The 25,646-nt window shown below is 26.5% G+C and overlaps 2 protein-coding genes across 3 annotated transcripts in view; one reads left to right on the top strand and one right to left on the bottom strand.

Moving 5' to 3' along the window:
• Window positions 1-25,646, bottom strand: part of LOC112600849 (E3 ubiquitin-protein ligase highwire) — a 286,261-nt gene that overhangs the window by 57,762 nt on the left and 202,853 nt on the right. The gene's annotated exons all lie outside the window — the stretch shown is intronic.
• The window catches only part of LOC112600850, a 125,257-nt gene continuing 111,444 nt past the window's right edge, over window positions 11,834-25,646 (top strand). The window contains exon 1 of the mRNA XM_025348174.1: window positions 11,834-12,177. Coding sequence (XP_025203959.1) covers window positions 11,980-12,177 — 198 coding nt within the window. The 5' untranslated portion in view covers window positions 11,834-11,979. The remainder of the gene's footprint in view (window positions 12,178-25,646) is intronic.

Genomic DNA, 25,646 nt, shown 5'->3' with positions numbered 1-25,646 from the left:
ATGTTAGGTACCTATATGTTCTATTTTATATTACGTTACTCGAGGACCATATGTATTTAATTTCTCTAAGGTACATAATATATAAGATGGGTTTATAAAACTTTCAACCTTAATTTTATGACGAGTAAAATATTGTCTACCGAACCGTGAACTACGTAGTCATAATGATATTCATAAATAAAATATGTTACCACGTTTAATTATTGTTGTTTACTCTGTTTTGGTCGTTTTAAGACAATTTCATATAAACCAAGACTTTTAAAAATGTATATTGTGAATTTAATTAAACTAGAGGATGTGAATACTATAGAATACTATATAAATATTTTTAAATATATTATGTCACGTGTCTGCTATTCATAATATTTATAGTTACATAATATTTATTATGGAATATTGGAAAAATTGGCCACTATTCTGTTACACTCAAATAAAGTATTTCTATTTCGCTTTTCACTGTTGACATATAAATATAACTTGTATGGGTGCATTTTGACAAACCTTTGATATAAAACGTTTTCCATTATTTATCCTTGTTTTCCGTCAGCCATTGGGGTACTTTTAGTTTTAATAATATTACGAAATCCGTTCATTCAATTTCGTACTGCAATGTAATTTGATATATTGTTTTATTTCTATAGCTGAAATAAGGTAAAACCATAATCCAAGATCAAATACCAAGTTTAAAATTTAAAGTTACGATGATCAAAGCGCAGCTGAAGCCTGATATATCACCTATTGAACCAACTGAAAACTTTTAATAAAATTCTTAAGGAAATTGCGTATAAACATAGCACTAATAACTAATAAGTGTATACTGCAAAGCCAAACATACAACTATGTATCATATAAATATGAAGTAAATAAAATTGTATGCAAAATAATTGGTTTCAATAACAATTTAACCATCAAGCGTATAAATAAAAATAAGTAAATATTTAATAATAAACTTGGAATACTCAAAAAAAGTAATTGTGATTGGTATAATTTATAAATATGAAACAGACTCATATCATGGATTTAGAAACGTAAATTGTCACCATTGATAATTGATTCAAAATGCTGTTTGAATTATAAAAAAAAACTTGTATTATTACATTTTGGGATTTTATAAAAAAGAAACTAAAAACATTCTTAAATGCAATAATAATGTCTACGTTAACATTAGTTCTTATAAGCAAATTTAATTTCTATACGACCATAATATTATGACGTCTTATTAGAATCACGAATTTCTGATATTGAACAATTGATTTTAAAACGCAATTTAATCAAATTGTAAATTAGCTAAAATATTTAATTATGCGTTAGTTTAAATATAGTGTATATATTCTTTAAATTGTTCAATGAATATTTACTTAACACTCAAAATAAAATTGATATTTACATTGAATTATTATCATCATAGTAATATAAGGTATACACATAGAACTATATAAAAATATATTAACGTCACGATCTCTAAATTGTATAATTATTACACACATTATATACATCTATGTAATATGTGTGTGTGTGTGTACTTCATTTTTATATTTTATAATGTATTTATTGCTTAAATATAAACCACGCATCAATACGTAATATTGTTTCCAATATTGGCGTTTATATAAACGTTCTCATTACCGTTATTCATTTCATTATTGTGTTATATCTAGGTATAGCATATAGGTGTATATATTTATACATATAATATGAAATGTAAATACCAGTTTTCAAATAAACATACATTTAATACGTTTAAACAGCAAATAACGACTAATCTGTTGCTCGTCGAACGACACGTGCGGGACCAATTTTACACTTGCCTAAAAGTTTAATATATCTCTAATGTGGTTAACTCTCTAGGGTGAACCATAATGTATTATATATAATATTAGAAGGATGAGTAGAATAAGTGTATACATATATATGGATATATGTTTTGTGAAATGATGCCAGGATACGATTTGTATTCGTAGCAGAGATTTCGCTATGAATCAAATACGTAACTGCAGAAAATAATGATGTATATGTCTTAGCTATATCTAATACTAGCAATACACACACACACACACACACACACACACACACATATATATATATATATATATATATCACGTTCTATTTTATGTTAAAAAAAAATTCATTCCATCTTAGCTGTTACTTGTTACGTATAAATATATATTTATAAATAATAAATATAGATCTAAAAATTGTTCTTAATCGAGTCACAGTATAATATAATCAAACCAGGAATTTACATTTTAGAAGATCATGAGTGACGAGTGTGATATTATGATATTGTTTGTATTTGTCATGATCACCTAATACTTAATATATTATATAGTTTAAATATTTAAAACAAAGAATTTTTTGCTCCTTTAAGATATACTAGATTTTATTGTTGATTTAAATAGTATTGTGTCTTTGTGAAAGATCTGTCCAATTTAAATTTAGTGATACATAATTATTGTTAATAATATACAATAAATTTATAAGGATATTTTTATAAAGCATTTTTATCACTTTTACTTATTAGCACCTAGTACAATAGATTCAATTAATTTTTGGCAAACATATATTCGTATATTATAATATAATATCATAATAAATATTATTGTTACTATAACTTATAATTTAAAATACTGTCACACAATTATAAAATAACGATGCAAATATAGGTTTAGTATTTTCATGGATAAATTTGTATTGCGTATTTAAAATATAAAATATGTGAAATATGAGTTATGGTGAAAAGTTTCAGGTTCCTACGATTAATATTTGTCGAATTACAACAAAATAAGTGAAATCGTTAGTGGAAAAGTCATTATTTTTCATTAAAATATCCAATTTCATCAAAATTAAAACATCAATGCCCATAAAAGCTAAAAATAAATTATGCCTAGTTATTGTAACGTGATCGGGAAAACCAATTACAATATTAACTTCTAGAAAAGAATTTCTATTCCTTACGAATAAGTTCCCTAGCTAAGGAGCTTAAGCACTTTTGGAATATGTCTTTTTTTATCAATAAAAGACACAAATATAGAGTAATTATTAATATATTTTAAATAGTACTTTACTGTAGGTATATTGGAAAATAGCTATTAATAATTGTACATTCGAGTTTATTCGAATTAATGGTATATTCAAATATACGATACCATTATATACCATATTTTTTAGTTAATTCAAATCAACTAATGTATAATATTTTAATAAAATATAAATTAAAAATTTAAACGAAGTTAAAAACTGTAGAATTTATATTTTTTTGTTGGTCAATTTTATAATGTGTATAAGTTTTTAATATTTGTTTAAATAGTGTAATACATTTTCCAATATTGTTACAAAAATAAATAAAAGAAAAAAGATATAATACTGAACACATACAATGTTATCTGTTATAAAAATTGTGGCAGTTCGCCATCCTCTCAGCAACATACTGTTTCAAGATTTATTTTAGATTTTTGTACTTTTCTAAAAAAAAATTAATAAGGATTAAGGAAATCATATATTAAATTTTCAAAATTTAAAAATTATTATATTTAACCATTTTATAAATGAAATTACAGGTAAATTATAAATGTTCCTAATTTTGTCAACATTTTGATTAAAACGTTTAAAAAAAAATTTGAAAATTTCTAATACCTATAAGAAGCTCAAAATGTGCTAAAATATTTTAAAAACTATACAATTTTTAGGGAAAAAAATTGAATATTTAAAATATACCTATTATTTCTAAAATAAAAATTAACTAAGTAATGATTTTTATTTATAATGCATACACTTGTGTGAATGAATCGAATTAACAATATTTTTCTCAGTACATAATATTTATCAACCATATTACTTCAATGTATAAATATAAAAATATTATTTTGATTGTCGATTTTTACAGGAATCGGTGATGATTATGGGTTTATATTTAAATACCTCCTATTATGCAATACTAAATTTCATAGATGATTAAACAATATTAAGTTTAAACATCTTACATTACAATATATCAAATAATTATTGTAAAAATTATTATTATAAAATAACTGTTAACAACTTTTGTCATCGTTTACACCTGATAGTATTATTAAATAAATACTCTATGAAAATATTTTTAAAACGTTAAAGAAAGCTTTAATTCAATGTGTACATTTAATATCATGTAGTTAATACTTAGTCAAAAACTTACAATGTTACATAAATACACTAAATTCACTTTGAAAATTAATATCTCATACTAATGAACTAGTTATAATTTAACTATAATTCACTTATTTTTGTAGCGTTATATCAATGTTTAAAATAAAATTGCATGTTTGTTTATCATTCAACATCACATACACGTTAGTACGATAAGAATTTATAATCCATAAATATATTAAGAGATAGTAACTCATATTTTAATTATAATAACTTATTAAATAAATAAAACATAAAGTACTTAAATATATTAATAATATATTTTATATAAAAATACGATTATAATAAATTTAATATAAAATAATTGTATACATAATAAAATAGGTAATAATATAATAATTTATCAGTAGGCTAATTCATGGATTATGTAGTTTATCAATATAGATAAAGTTGTTACAACAGCTTTGTCACCTGTCAATTGTCATACAAATAAAACACATTTAAATTTAATATCATTAATAAATTAATTTTTTTTATACCTTTTTTTTGGGTACTTATTATTCAAGTCAAAATCATAACAAGGTAGTAGTGACAACAAAATTGTATTCAAAGTGAGCGTGGAGAAGATCAAAAAAAAATATTTATCAAATTATTATCAGAATTTTAATTAACTTTTAATTCTTTATTCAAATTCACAAAATTAGTTGGGTTTTTTATTTTGTTAAAACGATGATATACATCTAATGCATAATATGTCTACATTAAAATATAGTTAAATTTACCATAGTTATAAAAATAATTTCTACATACTTATTAATTTAGAAATTACCATCATGCATGAGTTATAACGTACAACTTCAAAATTGTCATTGGACTGGTTATAAAATATTTTAATGATCTCATTTTCATTTCTGATGTATTTTTTTATGTTAGATTTTTATAATTATAAATATATATATATATACTAAAGTTTTATTTTATTTTGGTAAATTATTTTGAAAAATTTAATCCAAAAATAAGTAGATATTATAAAAATCAACAAAGTTCAGTAAATTATGGAAAGTTTAAAGTTGTCATTAATTCAAATTTATAAATTTTATAAATTATTAATATGATAATATTATTGTTTTAAAATAAATTTACAAATAAGTATTATTCAAATAAGTTTATTAGTTTTAAAAATAATAAAGATTATTCAGAGTTTATTAGTACTTTTTGATGCTAAGGTTTATTAAAATTGGTTGACATGTACAGTTATTTAAAATAAACAATAATAAATATTAAATTAAAAAGTTTTCGTATTAACAAAAATAAATAAAAAGTAAGGAAGATGTTTTGTACAAAATTTTGATTAAACCAATGGTAAAGTGGTTAATCATTTTTGACAAGTAATAGTTGTGTTTGAACAAGTATTTTATAAGATTATTTTAAATTTGAAAGCAAAATGTTTATAATAACTACAAGCTATTATCTTTATCTTTATATGAATTTTATTTGTAAATAAATACAAAAACCAGGAGTAGGCTCACCAATTCCTTTTATTATTTTTTATGTCAGAAAATAATAAGTGTCATACTAAGATATTTAGATTTATCTAAAGACATGAAAGTTATTTTACATAGAACGATTCTTGGTAAAATCTTATTTACTGTGCTCAATAAACAAGTAATATTACAATATAATAACCTCATTATAAAACTTTGAATAGTTATAAAAAAATAATTTTTAAGAATGTTTAGATGAATCTTACCAAATATAACTATTTATATTTAAGCTTGAATTAAGTTTTTAATTAGAAAGTTGAATACTCAAGAAAAGTCTGATAATCTATTAATGAAAAGTTTTAGTTAAAAAAAGATAAGATATTTACCAAACAATCCCTACATTCCCTTATATTTTATATTAATTAAATATTTCAATAAATTAAACATACCTGTTTGATCGCTGTAGATGTGATGTCAATACCATAATATTATGACGCTATGATGATTCAAAAATTTAAAACTTCTGTTTTATAGCACGTTTTCACTTAAAATATATTATGAATATTTTTAAATATCTAATAGTTCGTAGATCTTGGCGGTGTTAAAAATGTCGAATATACATTAAAATGAAAAGTATAACCGATAACACATAATACAAGCCGAATCGAAAGAATTGTTATTACTATGTACTGTTAATAATAATATTGCGATATTTCAATATGATGGAACCTAAGCTGTATTGTAAATATAATTATAAGACGTAAAAGTTTACATTATATGAATATGAAGAAATGTAAAATCGTTATTATTGTATAATATAATAGGTATTATATAGTTATTATTATATTTTATATTATAAAATACGTTTACAGCAATTTTTAATAATATTTCAAAATATATATTATATTACATGTGTATGGTGTATACTATACGAGAATAATAACAATCTATGGTAGAAAAAACAAACAGTGCTGTTTTATTTGTGATTGTGAAAACATAATTTTTAGTCTATCGCTAGAAATTACAATTAGACGATATACTTTTTTGGTAATATTATAACTTGTTTTTATATCACATAAAATAGTTATTAAAATTGGCACCAACATGTTTATATATTGATAATTATATTACTTTTTATTTCTATTTCATGAGTATTAAAGGTGTGAAACATTATCAAAATATTCATTGTCACTTAAATTTGCTTTTTTTTTTTTCATGAAAAAATGTATTTACATCTTTTAAAATCGCATTGTGATGTTAACTAAGGATTGCAATTTAAACATCGAGATGATGGTTTGCAACAAACCTTGCATAGTGAATTGTAATTGTTTACTGCGGAAAGGTCTAAATTGACAGAATCGAAGTTTATTGCTTTGTCGAGTACTTAAAATAATTAAGCGGACAAGGGTTTACCTCCAATACACCACAAAAACGTGTACAACCAGAAAATTAATTCCAGCTTCAATTAAATTTTCTATATAATATAATTTTGACGTTCAATTAAGGTAGTTGACAGTATGCACCTATATAATTATAATATTATTAATACACCGACATACACTTCATACACTTCAAAAGAGAAAATAATTCGTTTCATCTTGCATCGTAATGTCACCACTCACCAATATAATATATAATGGATTAATTAAATTATAATAAAATTTATTTTACAGCTGGAGTGGTAACATTTAATATTACAATTTTTGCGCATATGCACTGTCCAAACTGTATATATATTCTATAATTCATCATGATATTCTCATAATAAATGGAAATGAGTATATTATTATATTATATTATAGGTATATAAGTCTACGCTTTAAACAGAATATACATATTATGTAGCATATAATATTCTGAGTTTTGGCTAACTATAATATTTCTCTGATGACAGTGTCAGCTCATTAATATGATAATGTAATTTTAATATAGGTAGTAGGTATGTATGATCCTTTAAAACCCATGCACATAGAAATAGATAAACTAACCTAGTCTAAAGAATATATTATCTTTCATATCTCAAAAACATTGGTTGTTGTGTCAACTTAACAATATGATTAAAATATAATGTTTTTGTGCGGTGTATAATCCATCTAATATTATTATGTATAATAGTGTAATATTCATTTCAGGATAATTCATTAAAAATCGTTCACACAAAGTAAATCAATAGTTAGAAAAAAAAAATAAATAATATACTAATATTAGTACAGAATAATATAAATACTAAAAATAATAATATAGTGTTTTCTTTTATCGTTAAAAAAAAAAAAAATACACAAATTTAATGTTACACAATACTATGTTCTAATCAATTATGCGATTTGAAATTAAACATTATAGTTTTATATTGCACGTCATATATTATTATGTTTTTTGCATAGGTATATAAGAATTTAATAATGGAATGCTCTGCTGATCAATCACCCATTCATTTTTATTTTTTATTTTATTAATTAATCACTTTGTAAATATAATTATAAAATGTTCCATAATTTTAAATTATTTTTTTAATTTTTACTGCGATAAAAAAGTTAACGAGTCTATAATAAATAACATTTTTAATATTAGAAAAAAATAGCTCTTCTGAAAAATACACTTCTTTCTATGTTTGTAGTACTTCAAACGGCATTTTAATATTATGTAAACTATTTTTAAAGGATATCATTATTTTGTTTTATTGGTTTTCAATACAATTTTTATAAGTTACAGCTAACTTGTTATGATTTTTTTTTTATATATATCCATTTTTAGTAACATGTATACTAAAATAATGATATATAATAGTATATAACTTAAACTTGTGGATATAAATTATTTATAATATATAGTTACGTGTTATTATACAAAATAAATTAAGTACAATATATTATACCTGCATATTGATGTTTATTATATCTTATAAAAATTGAATACACGTATAATAAAATATTTCACAATAAACTGTATTACTAATATTGTTCAATTAAAATTATTTTACCATATATTTTGCACAAATAACAAAATTCAGCTCAAATCCCTATTAATAATAATAAGTTGTTAAAATTCATACAAGTTATATCATGTTTATATTGACTATTATAATTACATACAGACTGTAAAATAAAGGTTGTATTTCGCTATTAAAATTGCATATTTTGATGTTTATATTACTGACAATACAGTTTTGGAATGCATTTTTTACTATCAATTATGTGCTGCTATACAGTTCAGTTTTAAATCTCATAGAATTTACTTTGTATTTTCAGTTTTAGAAAGGGTGGACTAGCTATAGTGACTATATATCGCTCTGTTATATAGTAAATTTCGAAGCATTATTTTGTAAAAAAAAATTTCGTAACCCTTAATTTTTACTAAGAAAGTACTGAAAAATGTATTTTTTATTTGGCTACTTTAATGTGTAATTTTAAATTGGTGAAAGTTCCGTAAATAAATTAAAAAGTAGGTTCAAAGTTTAGGGGAATAACGTGCTTTATTTTCACAAAAAAGAAAAATTAAAGTTAATTTATTTTTACTATTTAACTTCTTGATTCATAATTTTTTTTTTTTTTTACTATTTTTTTTAATGTACTGAAATATTAAAGAAAAAACAATTTTAGATCAATTAAAAATGGTAAAGTTAAAAAATAACACATGGTGTCATATGTGCATCGTGTGTGGGTGGGCTATGTCCACATCATATTATAGTGGTGTAGTAAACCTGCGTAAATGGTAAATTTGTTGACGAATAAAACATTGTATAATAATTAATTAAATTGGTTATTATACTGTATGTAAATAAACATTTTATGCTATACAAATAACTGAAAACTTAATGAAAATAAAAATATTTTCACCTTTTTTCTAGCACTATGTTTAAAATTATACAATTTCGTAGTAATATAAAATAACAAACTTACTTCGTTAGGATATAAAAAATTACCATTTTGAGCTGCATACTCTGACAACTTTCTTGGAAAACAAGTTCAAAAATAGATTCCGGAAAAAGTTTAATAAAATAACTATACGATTTACTGCAAGTTTGCAAGGTATGTTTCCTAAATAATTATTATCTTTTCCAGGATAACATTTTTCAGGAAACTTTTTATTTTTAATGTTCCTGTCTTTTTTTCAAAATATTTTGTTTGTATTTATATGGTGAGTTAATCTACGGTGAAACCTGTTGATGACTGTTTTCAAGTATTTTTCATCTTAAAATATTAGTTAGAAATTTGATTTATATACATTGAATTATCCCAAGAAAGTATTTTGATAGTTTTTAAAATATTTAGTTCTTTGATAAAAGAATCAATCAATTGGTACATATTATGGCTTACTGCGAGGGATTATATACGACAATGTTATTTTAATAATTTAAATATACATTATATTTGAACATTAAGTAAAAACGAAAAGTATTTTTAAAAGCATGTTTATTTTAACCATAATAATTAAAATTAAAATTAACATTTATTGTAATATATTAGTCATACAAACGAACTTTAATATCATTATGCTTGCTATAACTTAAGGAGATGGGAGAATGTTATAATTTTACATGGTTCTACATGGTTGGCAGCATGCCAACACCCAAATTCTACATTTTAGCATGTTAGATTTTGATTAAGAATTCGGAACCAAAATACTGCATGTGACATGAAGCGGACTTGATTATGTCACTTATTTTATTTAGCGCACTTTTCTCACAAAATCTAGTATTAATGGTAGTGGTTTATCATAAGTTAATTTTAAAAGTTTTCGAACGGCAGAAGGAAAAACGATTAGCTCGTGTATTATAGCACCGCAATCAACAATATAAATATCTACCTGCAATTATAACGTGAGTATAAACAATAACAACATAGGTACAACGTGTGCGCTCCAAAAACTTCATCAAAAACCCTCCTCCGAACGCACTGCATAAGGTAGACTACAAAGAAAGTATAAAATAAGAGTGCGATATAATATTTCGACGGAGTGTATACGTTTCGTGTTCGACGCATCACACCGAAATACAATCCGTCAATTACGAGAGCTCGTAAAAAAAAAAAAAAAAAAAACTCAATAAAATAAATAATAACAACAATAATAAAACAAGACAAAAAAAAAAAAATGTATTTATTATAGGGGCGTCGTGTTTTATACGTATATACATGCTATATCATTATACGCGTAACGCGTGTACTACGACGGCGACGATCGTAGCCGTGATGGCTATGTACGCATAATACGTAGTACACAACACGTACGTATGAAATAATAGTAATACCGGGTGATCTATTTAACGCGCAAGATGGTCGTTTTAACGTTTTTGAAAACGTATTTTGTCGTGCATCATTAGGTGAAAATAATAGCGTTAAAAAAGAAATACATTTTTTATACTATTTTATACAACGTTATTGTTTTTTTTTTTTATATTTATTAATAATTATTCTTGTTTCAGAGCGGTTTATTTTTTGAAGTTTTTTTTGATATCCGAATCGAATTTTCAACGAATATTAAAAAAAAAATAAAAAGTATTAAAAATGTTTTCGTGCGCGGAGGGGAGTGGTAAAGGGGAACTCGGCAAAACGTTTGTCCACTACCCCGGGGTACCCTACGTCTAGACTTTGAATGCTCGTCGTGATGTGTGATATCAATGAACCGTTCGTTCCGATTCGGTCCCATTCGATTATACCGAGTACAAAACATGATATTATTACACTGGTTTAGAAATAGATGGAATGAATACCAGTGATGACAATAGAGTGGCACACGTTAAACGCGAATCACCCCGTATATTAATAATATAAATAATAATAATAATAATAATATTAATAGCCGTCTGGCCGGCGCGGCGTTCGTCGTCTCGTACGTACGTTCGTGGGCGGTCGGTCGTGTGGTGGCGTTCGGTAGTGGCGGCGGCGGCGGCTGCGGCGTGCGCTTACAGCAGCAGCTGCCGTTGCTGTTGCGGGCGACGAAACCAGTTTTTTGGGTGGGAGAAACGGATCCGGCGGCGGCTGTACGCAAATACGACAAAACGAGAGACGTGCGTGCGCGTGTGTGTAACGTAAAACCGTGTGTAAAAACGTCTACCGGTCGCCGCTGCGTCAGTGCGCGTCCGTCGGTCGTGGGTTCAACAGCTGTCGGGTACGACGCGCGGGTGGTGTTCGTGCGCGCTCGGCCGATTTCGTCGCGACGTTTTTCTTTTTACGGGTGCGTTTCCACGTCGTCGTGTTTCGTTTATATTTATCACTACGGTGTTTTATTATTATTTTTGTGGTAAAAATCACCGATCCGCGCGTCCGTCGATAACCGCAGTTACCGCGTTTCTCGAGTAACCGCAGTGTCGCGCCCCGTCTTCGCGGCCGCGTCCGTTTATCGTTTGGACGCACCATGTACGGCTAAGGCGCAAATGGCCGCCGGGTGGCCGACCCTAGCCGTCGTCTTTCTGCTGGCGTGCCTCCTGTTGCCGACCGGCGGCGGCGGCGTTCGACCGCGGGACGACGACGGTCAGCAGCAACAACCCTCGTGGTGCCAGAGACAAGAGTGCAAGTGCGATTGGGACAACGAGGACCGCGTTACCGTCAAGTGCACGTTTTCCGGCGAAAAGGTTAGCATTTTAGTAGTCGAATTCTGCGAGTACGATTTAGTACCTACAAAACATAATATATAGTATATCCCATGACGAGTCACTTTCTTCGCGATTACTTCGTTAAGTCTTCCATGGCGATAGAATATTGAGGTTGGTAAGTGTTGGTACGCGTCGCGCTTTGTGCACAAAGGGCGTATGGATCACTTGATAAAATTCACGTTGAAGAGTTGCCACCCGATGGACTTAATTTTACTAATATTTTATATAGGTAATAATTTTTATCAAAAGTATGATTGTTATACACAGTGTTTAAGTGCAACAGAACACAAACGTCAGATTATTTTATTGCAATTTCATTACAAAAACAATGCTTTATGTACATATTAATCGACCTGTACTACTCTATCAAATCACATTATAAGGTAGATAGTATTGCATCGATTCATAATTATCTAAGTTCCAAAATGTCCTGTATTTGGGATACTTATTAGGTCTTTTGGTATGCCAAATTCGAACCTTACCAAATATTAAAACTGTTGTCAACTACATAATAATATAATTAATCTGCAAATATTATAAATGCGATACATTAATCAAATTTATATGAGGCTATACATAATGACAAGAAGCAAAGTCGCAACGATAATGCACACAAAACTGTATTACTCATATGTTGCACTACTAATTCACGTCGAGGTTATGTTTGGATCATTCAAATATAGTTAACATGTAATTCTGAATAAACCTTTTAGACTGAAAAAGCATATGGAATCATTGCTATTTATAATTCAAACAAGAAACTTGTGAATAATTTATAGATATTTGATGCTTTTACTAGCTACCCACAGTGACGCGTTTTGTCAGATCCAGGATGATACGGAAGCATTTTCATTGCACAATACTTACTCAGTATATAAAATATACATGTAAATGGAAATGTGAAAATTATTCGATATACATTGAGAATATGGTTGACATAAAGACATCTTGTCGTAATGATGCACAATACTATATAAAATATGTGCACAGGTGGATGATAACGTGAAAGCATTTTGATCAAAAATCGTCATGAATCGAACTCGAACAGCGGCCATAACAATCAGTGATACAGAAAATGTCCTGAAAGTAACTATGTACGTAAAATCCACCCTCCCACATTGCATATGAACTTTAAACTTTCAGTAGAATTTTGGAAGTTTTTGGACTTTTCTGCATCGGGATTCTAAGTTATTACGTTGGTCACCCGTTTACTTCAACTATATCGTATACGATTGTATATAAGGCAATGGCCTATACTAAATATACCCCTACTGAAGGAAATCCTGTACCTTTAACAGTAGATTTATAGTATCGAAATATTAAATTTTTAAATGTATACATGACAAAATCTAGTGAGGTAAACGTGCACTAACCACTGGGATAAAGACTTATTAAGGTAACCACCTACCATTTTATTAACGTATATTGCTAAACGCAGGTATATTAAAAAAAAAAAAAACAGCGATATTTTCCACCGACCATTCTTGTATGGAACAATTGTCTGATTTTTTGAAGTCCATTACTTCATTCTCTATCACACTGTTTTCGCGTTTTTTTTTTATTTTTAATACTTGCATATGCACCAAGCACTATGCACACTGCATGTATATCAAGTGTTATGAATTGTAATCAAACCTTAATCACAAATCTATAATTTATCGTATTTTTATTGCTATTTTCGAATGTATGAATATAATATGTGGTATTGTGGAGTGCAGGTGAAACGAATCTTGATCAACTCTGGCCGTTTCCCGCAGATTCTTCAATGCGTCAAGATAGAATGCATAAATTCACCTATATTATTCATAGGTTTCATCGTTATTAGAATAAATAACTTCATTATACTTGACGTACGTTATTTAGAAATTATTCATTATAGAGTATATTGTATATATTACGTATTATATTATAGATGAGTGCGCGTTTGGAAAATTCGAGGAAAACCTTGATAAAACAATCACGTAACGGGCATTGTATGAAGATTTTTACTTTAACAGCATAACACTATTATATTATGTAAATATCAAGTGTTACCATGCGTTATCCGTTGATTCTTGTTCATCCCTCCATGAGAATATTTACAATTTAAAAAAAATACTCAATCGGATAATAATTCGAGTATTATAATCTGCGTAAAGACGTGCCTTACAATGGTGATCTGACTACAAATGACGATGACATCATTTGACCATGCAATAAAGTTCACTTAATCACAAAGTATTTTCTTAATATTATGAACCCTTCCCATCTAAGCCTAAATATTATTTGACTAGGTCACATAATTTAAAATTATTTAACTTCTCAATATCTTATGTTTTGTTACATAATACTGCTGATTCAATTTAATTTAATTTTGAATTTTGAGCCAAACCTTTAATGTAAATAAAATAAACATTGAATTCAGGTAGACCCAGAGCACCCAGCTCGAAACGACGTTACCATTCCGACGGATGTAAAGCAAATTAATTGGTCCCAGTTTTTTATTATTATTATTACATTCACAATTACTAGTTATAATATTCTTTCCCATACATGATTCCTTTTCCATAAAACTGATATAACATATACTGGATATGAATAATACCTATTATTATTATCTCAACGACTAACGTGGCTAATTAAAGGAGGTTTCCTTAATCCTCTCGTCCATCCGGTTCTGTATAGGTAAGCCACAAACTATAGCGAGTCGTTTCAAAAGTAATTTAACAATAATTAATAAGTGTTCTATACACAGACAATATAATATGTTATTATGTTAGACGGATATTTTGGATGAGTGTATGTTAAACAGTTTATGCAATGAATAAATTCACATTGCATGATATCTCATATTATCCCTGATATTATACGTATATAAGTGATTTTAATACCAATACGAATTGCAAGTGCTCTAATACTGTTGTCGGTTTACTCGTCGCCCTTATATCACTGTATACGACTATGTGTTATAATGTATTATTATTACAGTGCGCGGTGATTAATTCGACACCGACTTAGCTTGGGCGGCAGAGGTCATTTATGCGTGTGTGTGTGCGCGTCCGCAACGTGTACGTTCGCGTGTAGATTTATATATTGTTGTACAACGTCCGAGCGGCACCGATCGCGGTGTAACTCAGTCGTCCTGCAAGTGGGTAACCACCACGAAATTATATATAATATACACACGACCGTAGTGTTCTTGATAAGCGCTAATTGATTTGATCTGGCTGACCAGATTCCCGTGTATGTACACATACAGCGCAGCAATTCAGGCGAACAAATTGTTCGGTCGTTGATAAATTACTATATCATCAAATTCGTAATTTGAATTACGCTTTATCAATAATATATTATGCTGCAAATAATCGTACCTACTGAATGTATCTTATCCACATAACACTATATTATAGTATATTTTAATGCTGATAAATTAAAGCGGAGAAGTCCAAAAATAATAAATTAACACGATTGTATCTATAATAATCAATCCGGGAATAAGAAAATACGTCATAAATACACAATTTCTTATTTGTAGGTAAACATCGTTTGAAAGATGAAAACCAATCTTTTGAAAATTAAGATACCAACATAAATTGATATACGAGTATACTAATCACTACTTTATAAATATGTATATTATTTAATATAGTAGTTATTCATCAAAAACTTTTTTTTTTAATATTACCATTTTAATATTGAAAAAAAAAATGATACTCAATGTAATATATTATCTTCAGGTATATATTTATTCCTTATGTAAATACTATCTAAGTGTTAAACACCAGACGAAGTTTAATCAAACACTTTGAATAAATAAGAATATTTCAAGATGATTGAAAATATATTTTTATTTTTATTTTTATTTATTTATTTATTTATTTATTTTTTTTTTTTTTTATGAACTTTCAGCATGGCTAATTATATATTTTAATATTCCTTTTTTATATTTAATAGAGATATCCAAAAAATATGCAATCGAAATTCTTAAAATATCACATAACGCCGGAAATATAAAAAGCCATGGACTTAAAAATAAATATGGTTATAAACTCGATCAAATAATTGCAAGCATCATGATAATAATCATTGATGGCATTGAATAATAAATATCTGGGCACTGTAAATTTGTATTACTTATGAATTATAATAGTTCTCATTAAGAATCAAATTAATTTTAGAGTTAAATACAATATACTATTCCTTCTCTATACAAAGTTTATGATGCAGTCGTAATAACTTCTAACATAAATTGTTGTATTAAAATGAATGTTTTACACATCGTAAAAATATAATTTTTCATATCAATCATTTAAATCAGCTGTGATTAACCATAAACTTTGTTTTGAAAGCTACAATGACCAATCGTCAATATATACATTTTTTAATACCATATTGCAAATGTACAAGGTCTGACTTGTTTACTTGACATTGAAACTAAAATTATTAATTGTGAAGTTTGTTAAAGTTATAATTTCTTCTAATGCTATTTATTGATATAGAACTTTTTCTATTAATTAATTTATTTTTTTATTTTTTAACAAATACCAATAATTTATTGTTACATCGTATTTATTTAAAGCCGATTTATGGTTAATAATTCTCTTAGTTCGAGACGCATGCAATAATTATTTCAATACAATATAATATTGTATATTTTAAAACTGTGTTATTATTATTATTATTATCATACCATTGTATACATTTTACCTGCTATTTATCTATAGCTGTGATGTTATGAATTGGCCAGAATTGCATACATTTGCTTAAAAAAATACGCTATTAAGTAATAAAAAATTGGTAAAAATGCCTGACTGAATTCTATAGAATGATCATTCGACTGTAGAATATTGCCTGGTTCGGTTTCGAGTCCAAACTACTAACCAAACACCGAAATTGTCTTATTGTTGATATTATGGACATATGAAACTTACAAAATTGAATTCTGGGAGAAAAATAATGCTAAAATAACATTATCTTCCTAGACGAGCGATGAGTGAGGACATCATCGTTTCGTTCTCTCGTTACCAGTAGCCGAAAGGGAGAGGACAATATTATTATTATTACACTTTATACAGAAAAATAGTAAAATTACAATAAAATATTATATATTATGGAATAGATATTTAAATATTATTTACCATAATATTGTTTTATATGATGAAAGATTATTTTAACAGTCACGATTTCGAAAATTATTAATGATTTTGAATTTTGTTTATTTTATTTAATTTCATTAGAAAATAGTATTTTCAAAAACGATAATACTTTTAAGAATAAATAATAATGCTATATTATAGTGCTTACTATTAAAATAATCACTGAGAATTAAATACATGCTATGTGTAATTTTTATGACTACATCGAATTGTACGTGTGATTTATACACAAAGACAGTGTAAAGGACAAAACTACGACAACACTGTAGCAATATAAGAGCTGCAGTTTACCGACGAAATCGTTCAACTCATATTATCGAAAGTAAATATTTAGTTATAATAAAATAACAAAACTCGATTGATAAGAGCTGGACATTGCACTTGATGAACGGCCATGTATCATATAATATTATACCTTATACGGAGTGCATTTGATTATGCCGTAAAAATTAGCTCATGCCAATAAGTAGAACTAAAATGTACTTTGCGTTTATTAAATGTAACTTTTTTTAAGAATGAGTACTTAATATTTTTATTTTATTCCATATTATAAGCTTATTACTTTTTTTCGATTTTCGACTTGTTGCCTCCTACAAAATCCCTATTTTTATTTGAATACATAGTTATTAAGATTTTATGACTCCGGGCGTTAAGCCACGTAACGCCGGTACCTGATAACCACAACCTCTAACATTCATATCATTATCAAAGCTTGTGCGCGAAACAATCTGAAATACACTATGTTTAACTATAGTTATATATCAAATTATAAATAAAACCTACCTCGTATAACAATTTACAACGAATTATGATATTTTAGTCATATCGGTGGATGTGTGAACCGTCCAGTAGCTCCAACGCGACGCACTCTTCGTTATATAGTTCATATAAATATCATTGAACCCATGTACACATCACGAATTCAGCCAGGCAAAAAGGAATAAATGACCACCCGATAGTGTATTACATTCTATTACAACTCGTACATACAAATATACAATATACATACGTATAGACCAATGAATAGGAACATCGCAATTCGACTTATGTGTTATTTATACACACATAATATTAGATTCATAAATGCTCGCGTGTATTTGTAGACTGGTTTTAATAGCTCCATAAAACTGTCGTTATAACGGGTTGGGTGTAATACATCGCGCACGCCCGGTGTTGTATTATACGTATGTATATCTCTCAAAGCGTCCGGTGGCAGATGAGCATTGTATATTATATACACGCGGAGTATAAACGGATTCAATCGTTTCGGTTTGTCTATGTTATAATGTTATACAGGAGGAGGCGGTTGTCATTCGAAAATACGTATCGGCGCGGAGATGTTTGTAATATAATATATACAAACCTATGTACCTAGTACTTACACAGTACACGACTAATACGTAATTACTTATCATGTATGAACTTGCAGATTTCCCTGGACGCGAGACTCTCAAGGTCGCTGACTTTCAATTATTCAAAAATTTAAAACTGGTCTGGTTTCAACAAAAAAAAAAAAAAATATATATATATATATATATATATATATATGAGATAAGACGTACCTATATAATTATATCAATATACGACAGAAAATAAAATAATTCAAGAAAACGATTATTACTGTCGTCGTTTTCGTGTATTAACATTATTTTACTCAGAATTCCTTGTTTATATCCATACGTTTTGTAATAATTTGGATTTATTTAAAATGGATTTTACGTTAGTTTTAGATAGTCAATTTTGGGAAACCATTCACTTAGGAATAACCATCAACGTAATAAATAATCAGTGTTAATACTTTCTCAGATAAAAAATTATTCATCCATTATTTTACCTAAATCTAACAGTTATCTTTGATAATAAATTTCCTTATTTAGATTAATTTAATTTAATTTGTCATCGATAAAATAATAATACGTATTTATTTATTTATTTTCACTAATATTTTTCGACTTTAAGACTCATTGGTATATTTTATACTATTACATTAAATGTAATAGTATAAATTATACTATAAATGAATGTAAAATTTTTACATTCATTTTTAGAATTTTAAATTAAAACTATATCCAAAAAACTTTTTCAATCTTAATTCATTAATTATTGTTAAGGATTTATTACCTTGTTTAAAAAACATTATTCATATTATAATATTTTGTACATTACTATTTAAGCGATGAAATACAACTGGATTATTTGTATTGATTGTACCTAAGAGCTTTAAATTTAAAAATTATATTTTATTTAGTATTTTATAGTTATTTTTATCACTCATTGATGAATGTATATTATTTAAATTTAATGAAAAAATATCTGTACATTTAATAATAATGAGTTTTATCTTCCATATATCCAGATAAAAGTAAAATATATTTATTTTTATATTATGTAAATTGTATACACAATTTTAGTTATACAAGTGATTCCCAATATATTTCAGCCACAGAACCTTTTTAGGAACATTTTGTGGAACTCTAGTTTTTTCTGTCCCAACGGAAAGAAAGCCAAATTTCGTTTATCGTTAGAATAGTAGTTTAATTCGAAAATGTTGTTAACTAATTTATTTTTTCTTATAATCTTCACAAAATCTTTGACACTACCTCGTGAAACCTTTGAGTTCCGTGGAACACCAGTTGGGAAACATTGATCTTAATATTCTGATTACTGAAAATAACATAATAAAATAATTGCATAAACTTTTTGTCTAACAAAAGTGCGTGTCATAAATACATAGCATTTGAGTAAGAGTAATGTATAATATTAAAATAACCAAATATATCAACGTCAATATTAAAAAAAAAATTCTTTATCCCATTTATTATTAAAGCTACCGTTTTTTTGACAATTATTATGTTTATTTCCCGAAATGGTCCTTTTTCTCTCTGTAGCAATAGATTGTAGTATCTTTTAGAACCTAGAATATCAAAAATAATGTCCTTTCTCGGAAAATCTTAAACCACAAATTTTAACTTTGCGATGCGTTTACAACGCTATGTATAATAAAGTCTAACTGAGATCTTCTCGTATAATGTACTACCAATGAATGACTCAGTGATGTCTATTTTCACGTTACACATATACGCGTTTTACTTTTACCACCATGTATATTATATGTACGACCATAATATATTGGATTATACTGCAACATAAATGTGTAATATAATATACGTTTTCACATGCCTTTGCTACGAAATCCTTCATAATATCTTTTACCGACTCCTTTTCGCCGTCCGCTTTTCGACGTGATTTATGCGTTTTTCTCGTTTAAAATACCATAATATGTTTTTTTTTTTTTTTTGACGACAGTGTATTACGATAATAATAATAAAAATAATATATTTTAAGCGGAGCGGGTGAAGGCTGTTTTCAGCATGTACGTGTCATAGATACCTATATAAATATACGTATATAATAATAATATTCACTCCATATAGTGTGGTAAAGTTATTTGTCATTTTTTTTAAACATACATTTATACTTCTTCTATGATATTTTCAAGCGCTTCGTGCGACTTTTCAGTTTTCATGAACGTAATACTGCATGTCTGACGTGACGTCCTCGAGGCTACTATGGATCGCGAACACCATCATAGCATAACGTTGAAAACAGTATTATAAATGGTAGGTATAAGTATGCACCCCATTTTATTCATAAGCAATGACTTATTCGAAATCGATTTTTTTTTAATCTTAAAGTGACTATTAAATATTTAAATATAATTATAATATATATTATATAATTTGATGAGTACTCTGTGATAATACAATTTTTTTTTTTTAATTTTGATACGTTAAATGTAGAATATGAACCAGTGAATTTAGGTATAAGCTATTTGTTCAAGTAAAAATAATAGTCTCAATAAAAAAAAAAATAAAAAAAAATATATTTAGTTTTTAATCAAGTACTTAATATTATGCTCGGACAATTAAAAACTAAAAATAAAATGATAATGTACTGAAACTAACCAATCAACATATCGTAATCTCCTTATCTTCTAAACACATTATCATGGGATATTACTCTTTCTAAATCAGGTCTAATAACGTGGTAACTAAGTGTTTTAAATCGTATTAATACTTAAAAAAAATCTCACTAAACATTTTCCGTAAAGAAAGAAATTTTCATATACATAAAAAAAAAAATTATATCACCGGTATAGTGTGAAATGTTATGAATTCTAAAAAAACAAAATAGATTATATAATAATATAGAGAAGAAGATATATTATATATATTATCTATTATGATGTTGTTTATTTATTATTTATTTACCTGAAACTATTTATTCTATAAAAAGGTGATTTGTATTTGAGAGTATTTTTACGTAGAAACATTTTAACATAATTTTTTTGGTTAGGTGCGTATTTTTTTTTTTCTTATAATGGTCTTTGTCTGGGTTTAATGTGTTTTAAATGGTATTTAATCATTATTATATTTTTAAGTTATTTAAACTATAGACTTGGTATATCATAAAAATATACGATAATAATGTAGAGCCTGAAGTTAGAATATAATAATTATCGTAAATGTACAAACATAGTCAATGATAATACATCGTCTACTATACCTATTATTCATATTATAACTAACAAATTTCGTAAACAAAATTATTATATATTATACTGTAGAATATAAAATAATAGTTTAAATCTTGACAGATTTCAATACAATAACATAAAAGATAAATATGTTAAGAAATTTGAGGTTTTTTTAATTAGAAATTTTTAGAACCATCATAAATACAACAAAACATTAAAAAAAAAAAAAACATAGAATTAATAATTGTTTAGCTACAGTCTTAAATATGATTAAGTAAATACATTTAAAATTTTTTAGTTATTTTATTTAATATTTTATTACATATTTTTTTTTTATTACTATATTCCAAGTAGAGAGAAATAAATGTAATGTTTTTACTTTGATGTGTACTTTTTATGTGTTTGTGTATATGATTAGTAGTTGATAAAATGCTTCAATCATCATTTTATGGTTTACGATAACAGATCTAATTTATACTTTAAAGAAGTCAAAATTAAAAATGTCCAGAACTTTTTTTATAATTGAAAAAAAACAAAAAAAAGTAAAGAAAAATAAGAATAAATCGTTAAAATAACTGTTTTTAACCATAGTTAACAACCTAACCTAACCATACTTCACTCAAGATCGTTTTACAGCATATAAAATGGGTTATGACTGAATAAAAATTGTATAAAATCCATTAAAATGATTTACTCAATAATGAATTCCATACCTAATGTATAACAGTGTGGTACACATTAGCCCATTTTATATAAATATTTTTAAAAAATTAATAGATTTTTATTAAAAACAAATTTCAATTATTATGTGTTTAAATCAATTCAAAAATATAAATAAACATGCATTCATATTGTGTATAGAGATACATTTCTATTGAAATGACTCATTTAATTAATCTATTTCTTGTCTAAGTCGTATGGCTTCAGACATCATCTACATTTTTTAATCACTGAATGACTAAATAATTTAAATGATCGATTTTTGATAATTTTTAAAGATTAATAGTAAATAAACAAAAATCAAAGTATCTAAAGGTACATTAAAAAATAAAAACTGTAATTTCGTATTTTGCGTTTTTAATTTCCTAAAAAAATAAATTTAAGTTCATTATATACTTGCCTATATTTATAGCTTTTGTTTACAATTTATTATTATGATATTAAATAACCATTTAATAGTTTTACAGTATTTTAGTATTTAATCTATTTTGTATAAATAAATAACGAAATCAATATTTAATTTCCGTTTCTACATATGTATGCGTTAAATAATTATGTACATTAATTATTTGTTAAATAATTGAAAAAAAAAATGTGAATAGAATAAATTGTATTTTAAATTTTATTTTAAGCACATAGATACAAACATAGTATGTACTACATAGATGTTATTTTTCCTCAAAAAAAAAAAAGGTCACCACATGAATATATATTGATGATACATCTATCCAATTTTTTTTTTCGGAACGCCATCACAATTAGTTTTAAATATTATTTTCGTTACTTCCAATTATTTTTCGAAATTTTCAGGTATAACACAACTAATGAAATTTTCCAAAAATACTGCTGTGACATAAAAAATGTTAATTTTGGCCGAGATATATATAATAAGTATGTTTATTGGCTGTATTTTTAGTCCGTAAAATCGTGTAGGTATCATAATATTTCGTACATCGGAGGCCATACTTATGTCGTTCAATGTCGACTATAAATACACCGCGCTCAGTAGAAATCGTCAGTAAAATATCATGTATTCTGGTCAAGATAATGTAGTGTATTGAAAAATAAAGGTATGTGATTAAACACAGTTGTTATGACTTATAAGACGGTTGTATGCTGTTAAAACTTATAGCACGTGATTTCTAAGCAATCGCATTTTTTTTTTTTTTTAATTATGAATTTATTTAAAATATTTTAATTTTTAATGTATTTTACAAAACAATAATATTATGATGGATACAAAGTTTTTTTTAAATGAGTAAGCACCTAATTCTAATTCTAATTTATACGATCATAAATAATAAAAAACTATCATTATCCCTTCATATTATTCTCTCATAAATAAAGCATCATCTATGTTTGGTCTTATTATGTGTAATTGTTCTTTTTTTAATGCCCCTTTCACCCTTAAATGTTTTTTTATTTCATTTTCATGTCTCATACAGAATATATTACAATTATTGAGGGAAACTCCAATCTTATTGGTATTTTCAGGTTCAACACAACTTATTTTCGATTTATTGGTTTTATTAAAATCTTTATTGTAAAGTGGCACCTCGCAGAGATTATCTAGCTCATTCTAATAAATTACGATAACATAAGTACATTTTTAAACTTAAATTATTCAAAAGATCGCAAACATTTTTATATTATTTTTTTATTTTTTTTTTAAATTATTAAATATATATACAAATAGATGATTTTTAATTTTTTATCAAGTCTAATAAAATTTAAATTTAATAATTTTAATACTAGAGATTATTTTTTATTTTTTTTTTATTTTGTACAACTTATTCTTTTCTCAGTTACACACTCAGCTCTTTTATTAATAATCTTTTACAAAATAATAACTCCGTTAATAATGATTTTGATTTTTTTTTCATAAATCTTATTGTTGTTAATTAATTTATCTTTTGTTTTCCATCTTTATTTTTCGTTATTATCTTATTGTTCTATATGTATTATGTTCTAATATTTTCATTTTGTTCAACTCGGTGTCAGTTATTTATAAGTTTTTTAAAGTTACTACTGAATTTTATCTTATAGTTAATAAATAAATAAAAATTTTAAGTGTCAATAGGTATGTTGTAGTGATTCACTGACACATACTTAACTGTGGAGACGACGGATACGATGAATCACATAATTTTAAGAGACCCTGTAGCCAGCACTCGACTTCCGTTATCGTGGACGGCGGGCGGACACACGAACGAAATAATTTTTCTTCGTACACGACGAGCCATACATATTTTACAAAAGATGGGTGGTGTATAAATAAAATCGTAGGTTATAAACAAAAACTGACGTAAAAATTCCTTGGTGTTTGGGTCGGGTATACTGTATACACTATACTTATACATCCCTACCACGCTCAGTTAGAAATTTAAATCGACGACGTGTCGGACACCGGTGGATCATGGTCACAGTGTTTTAATAATTAAATGGATTAATTAAGACCATACATAAACATGAGCGAGTCGAGTTTAATATAATGAAAGTTAGTCGTGAGGTATAATTATTTATAGGTGTGAACTTTCCTTAATATATTAAGGACAAAATAATGAGTGTTTGTAAAATAATTATTAATTAACAAGGATCACGCATGATGTATCAGGAAAACAAGGTACATTGAATTTAATATGACAGACTTTCGTGATACACTCTGTATAATATTATGGTTTCTACTATATAACATTCTCAGCCAGACGAGACGTATGAAACATATTATATCGATCGGCTGATTTTTCGTTTGACGTATTCAAACGAGGCCTAGTCTCTACGATATCAAGGTATATACTATTATTACATTAATTATTATAGCGTCATTAGGTTTACATAGTATTGAAAATATTTCAACCGTCATTGTAATATTATCTGCCTGTGACTTTTCGTCTAAAAACGAGTGCACAATACCTAAAATATAACGCACGCATATCTTATGCGAAGATTGGATACGGTAAGTGTATATATATTATGTATACACACATATATATGATGCTTTTGTGTACGAGCGCGTACATGTGTCCCTCGGTCGTCGTTGTTGCCTTATACATAAA

Source organism: Melanaphis sacchari, unplaced genomic scaffold (assembly GCF_002803265.2).
Source record: "Melanaphis sacchari strain LSU unplaced genomic scaffold, SCAv2.0 Contig72_pilon_pilon, whole genome shotgun sequence".
Lineage (NCBI taxonomy): Eukaryota > Metazoa > Arthropoda > Insecta > Hemiptera > Aphididae > Melanaphis > Melanaphis sacchari.
The sequence above is the reverse complement of the archived record's forward strand: the minus strand, read 5'-3'. Positions and strand labels throughout refer to the sequence as shown.